At 59.8% G+C, this 4,799-nt stretch overlaps 1 protein-coding gene across 1 annotated transcript; it reads right to left on the bottom strand.

Annotated features, from left to right (window-relative positions):
- Nucleotides 1-1,199: 1,199 nt before the first annotated feature.
- Nucleotides 1,200-1,835, bottom strand: LOC109861273. The gene has a single exon (XM_020440845.1). The coding sequence runs from the start codon at nucleotides 1,833-1,835 to the stop codon at nucleotides 1,200-1,202; it is 636 nt and encodes a 211-aa protein (XP_020296434.1).
- Between the last annotated feature and the right edge of the window lie 2,964 nt (nucleotides 1,836-4,799).

Genomic DNA, 4,799 nt, shown 5'->3' with positions numbered 1-4,799 from the left:
CTCGCGTCCGATGCGACACAGGTACTCACCGAAGCAGCCATGCCCGGTAAGTGGGCCTTGAGCAGAGACTCAATATCCTTGAGCTCTACCGGCTTCACCGCAGGGTGCTCTTTGTCCCGTTGGGTGCCAGTATCCGGCGGGGGTGCTGTCGCCTCCTTACTTCTCTCTCTTGCCGTGCTCGGAGGGGGAGAGATGTCCATCTCCCGCACCGGACTCGAACCACGGGAGGGCCGCGACCGGTCCTTAGGTCGTCGCGGTCTGGCCTCTCGCTGCGGGAGTGGAGGTGGAGCGTCTTTNATGGGAGGTGCGGCAGAGGCCNTGAGNTTAGCGAAACCTATCGCTGTGAGCTTCCGCCGCAGATCCTTTAACTCGTCGTGAAGCGCGTCCANCTCACGCTTCAAGACGANGTTTTCTCTAGAGACGCTGTCCAGTTTCGCCTGGACAGCGTNTNTATCGGTCCTCAGGGAGGAGACCGTGCCTCGTAGCTCGCCCACCTNGCCGTCCAAACGACGGTTCAGCCCCTCCAGCCGCNGGACCTCACCCTCAGTGTCCATACGGCTGGACAGGAAGGAAATTGGTAACCTAACCTAACCTTATTTTTTTNTATTTTTTTTACGTGGGAGAAATCCTTTATGAATACCCAAACCCTGGGGGAAAGGCCAGGGTTATGCGGNAGTCCCGCTCTCCACCCGCAAGTGGAAGAGGTGTACCCGCTAAAACTCCCACGGTGTGTCTTCCTCGCTCTTAGTAGGAGGGGACCCGGGATTCCATTGTAAAGATGCACGCGGATCCCTTCCTGGAGCTGTTAGCTTCCGTGAGGAAGAGAATGATTGATTGAGAACAGGTTTTCGTTCATGTCTCCTCCCCAAGCGTTGGTCGCTCCAACCTTTAACTTGATGTCACCATGGGACACACCGTGATGACACCCCGTCTCTTGGGCCGTGTGCAGGACGAGCCGAAGCCCCCACCTCGGCTCGTCACGGCCCCGCGGCGGCTACTGAACAAAAACACACACACAATCGTGGTGGACGGTACCACCACGGCAATTTCAGCCGCCGCCCGCTTGTTCACGCGTTCTAGACGCGGCCTAGGGATCGGTGAACTAACGAGAGACCCGGCTTATCTCAACGCCCACCGTCCCGCAATATACAATTGAGTCCCTCCTATTTTCCTCACAAAGAGAAAGGGGAGACTCATTGTCAGGTGGGGGGCGCGCCACGACCCCTAGGACGTACGCGGGAAGCGGGGGCCCCGCCAACCGCTCGCGTACGTCTTTGGGGTCTTTCCAGAGGAAGTGGTAGTCTCTCCCTCTCTCGTTCGGCTGCCTCCTTCTGCTCCATCACCGCGGAGCAGAAGGTGACAACCGNTTCCCACTCGTCTCTCTCCCTGGAGGCCAATGCCCGTAACAGGCCCTNCAGGGAGNGGTCATCTCCTATTTTAACGACTAGNTCTCGGCGCTCCGGAGCCCACCGTGGACACTNTTCCACAATGTGCTCCACCGAGTCACTGGCCGCCCCGCACGCGTGACATTGCAACGTTNACTCGNGTCCGATGCGACACAGGTACTCACCGAAGCATCCATGCCCGGTAAGCACCTGCGTCACGCGGTAGGTAAGGCGTCCGACCCCGTTGTCNAACCACACTCGTAAGTGGAATCGGACGACCCGGACAACTTCTTGAGCGTCCACGTTTGGCTCGCTCAGGAGCTGCTCCCAACCAAGGAGCAGTTGTCGCCAGGCTTGGCGCTCCGACCTGGCAAGGGCCTGCTGCAGAGCATCCGCAGCAAGTCCCACCTGTTGGAGTTCGACCCGGCGAGAATATCTCGCCGAGTACATGCCAGCAAGGAGGGCACGGGGAGGCATCCCCGCCAGTACGCCCGCCGTCTCTCTCGCCACCGTACGGAAGCCGCATATCACGCGAAGGGCTATTACTCGTTGGGAAGCGCGGAGCGATGCGAACTTACTCTGCGCTCCTGCCCTCGCAGCGGCTTCCGCCCACAACGGTGGCCCCATACAGGGCCACCGAGTGGACCACGTTGGCGTAAAGACGGTGAGTTTTATGCTTTGGTCCTCCAAGGTTCGGCTGAATACGCGCCAGAGCGTTGGCGACCTTCCGAACCCGGGGAGCCAGGCAAGCAAAGTGCTCGTCAAAGCGCCACTTCGGATCGAGGTAAAGACCAAGGAATTTAATAGTCGTACCTACCTCGACCCGTGCCTCACCTACGGAGAGACCGAGCGCTGGGGGCCGTCCACGGAAGTGGTTGAAAAACCAAATGGCTTCCGTTTTGTGGACGGCCACTTCAAGGCCCAGTCTCTCGATGCGGTCAACGACGCAATTCGTCCCAACCTCTGCAAGCAACCTGGTTTTGCTCCAATCGTCCCTAGAGGCAACTATCAAGGTGTCATCTGCGTAGCAGATGACTGATAGCCCTCTGGAAAGCGCGGCCTGGATCACCGCATTGTACCCGAGGTTCCACAGCAGCGGGCCAAGAACTGACCTCTGCGGAACCCCGCGGTACATCCTCCTTTGCTGCAGTGATCCGTACCGGCCGGTATACGTAATCTCCCTGCCACGTAAGTAGTCTCCGAGGAGCCTATTCAGATAGGGCGAGACTCTGTGACGTTCCAAAGCCCACCCTATACTGTCCCAGGGGAGAGAATTGAAGGCGTTGGAGATATCGAGAGATACTGCCAACACCCTCTTCCTCTGCCTGGTCGACGCTTCCGTGAGGGACTTAAGGTGGAACACAACGTCCACCGTTGAGCGTCCTTNGCGGAATCCGTACTGACAGTCGGCCAGGTCGGGACCCTCCCGTGACATGTGCTCGACGAGGCGGTTGGCAACAATGCGCTCCAGGAGCTTGTCCGCCTCGTCGAGTAAACAAATCGGCCGGTACGCGGATGGCAAATCCGCAGGCCTTCCTCCTTTGCGGAGCAAAACCAATTTAGCTTGCTTCCAATCTGGGGGGAACCAGCTGGTCCTCAGGCAGTCTGTCAGGATCTGCCTGAGGCGCTCTCCCAAGGGACCCTGTCCGAAGGCAAAGCCCAACACTTTGCCGAGCACGCCGTCGGGATTGGGAGCGGTATTCTTCCTCGTCATTCGACGGACGGCCCGGCGGAACTCCTCTTCTGTGACTCCCAGTTCGTTGGACCACTCAATCGGGTGGTCCAACTCCGGCTGCTGGGAGGGCCAAGTGCCTTTCCCGCCGGGGAAGAGGGTCGAGACCACCCTGTTCAACAACTGGGGATCCAGGCTCTCCGTGACCGGCGGAGTCCATGGGCGTAACTTGCCCATTACCAAGCGGTATGGGCGGCCCCATGGATCCGCGTCGATCGCCTCGAGGAGCTCCTGCCACGCTCGGGACTTTGCCTTCTTAATGGCGTTTCTGAGGGCTTTACGCGAGACGCGATAGCCCTCGTAGGCCGTTTCCGCTGCTNGGATTGCCTCGTCGCCGCGATGGATTCGGCGACGGGCATGTGTGTACCGGTGGTGGGCTCGAACGCTTGCCCTGCGGAGATCGGTTATCTCCTCCGGCCACCAGTACACAGACCTCCGACTCGGTGGCCCGCGAGAACGTGGCATGGCCGCGTCGCAGATCATGACCAACGTCTCGCGGAACCACCGGAGCTCCGCTCGGAGGTCGCGCGGCCCGGCCGGTGGACTTGGCCAGAGCGGCCTGAGCAGCGGCAGACAGGATACTTGGGTTTAGCTTTCTAAGGACNNACTTTTGGGAGCGGGAGTGTCGTCTCTCCCCGTGGCGACCTCGAAAGGGGCTAGGGAGCTCGGAGANCTTCATCGTAATGTAACGATGATCGGAGAGAATCTCCAGATCGTCCCTGACTTTCCACTCGGACACACGTGCAATGGCGGACGGGGAAGCAAAGGTCACATTGACGATGGATCTCCCGTTGCGCCTCACGCACGTGTGTTGCGTGCCCTCATTGACTGTGGCAAAGCCGCAGGCCGCCATGCATTCTTCGAGGGCCCTTCCACGTNCATCGGTCCGGGGGGAACCCCAAGTCACCGACTTGGNGTTAAAGTCCCCCAAAACCAGTAAGGGACGGGGCTGGATGCGGCGTATCACCCGCTCCAGCCCGTTCAAGAACTNCTCGAATTCGTGGAAGGGCCTCGTGGGGGAGAAGTAACACNCCACGATTGCCAGTTCCCCCCATTTGCATGCGACAAACCCCTCTCTTGAAGACGCTGCAGTTGTTGGTGCAGCGGCCGGTACTTCTACCTGAAGAGAGGACTGGATGCCACTCCTTTGTGCGGTTTTGTGCGCCCGTTTACCCTTGCCGGGGGCAGGAGCGCACGCTCTGCTTCTCAGGTGGTGGTTTGCGGGACGCCCAAGATCCGCGCATAAAGGTTGCCACAATTAAAGCAGCGGCCCTTTCTGTCTTCTTTTGGCGCGGTAAAAGTGCACGCGGCCATCACATGCCCGCGCCGGAGACATCTGTGTCATTGGAGTGGCCGCTTCTCCAGTACCTCTATGGGTGAACGTACCCAGCCGACCCTGAGCGTCCCGGCTTCGACAACCTTTCGGGCAGCGGTCAGTGGGCACTGCACCCATGCTGTGGACAGCCCACCGGGGGAGGCACAAGGTTAGCCGGCCTTAACCTCGGTCGACCGGCAGCCCCCGGCAGACGCCACAGCTTCTTTGATCTCCTCGGAGGAGATCGACTCGTCGAGACCTCGAACACGTAATTCAACGGTTTTCGTTGGTCTCGCGAGTCGTCCCCCCTTCTCGGACACCAAGGGGAGCATCGCGTTGTACAACGCCTCCGCCTTGGCGTCGCTAT

The sequence above is a fragment of the Pseudomyrmex gracilis genome, unplaced genomic scaffold, assembly GCF_002006095.1.
Source record: "Pseudomyrmex gracilis isolate BER0280 unplaced genomic scaffold, ASM200609v1 scaffold_670, whole genome shotgun sequence".
Lineage (NCBI taxonomy): Eukaryota > Metazoa > Arthropoda > Insecta > Hymenoptera > Formicidae > Pseudomyrmex > Pseudomyrmex gracilis.
The sequence above is the reverse complement of the archived record's forward strand: the minus strand, read 5'-3'. Positions and strand labels throughout refer to the sequence as shown.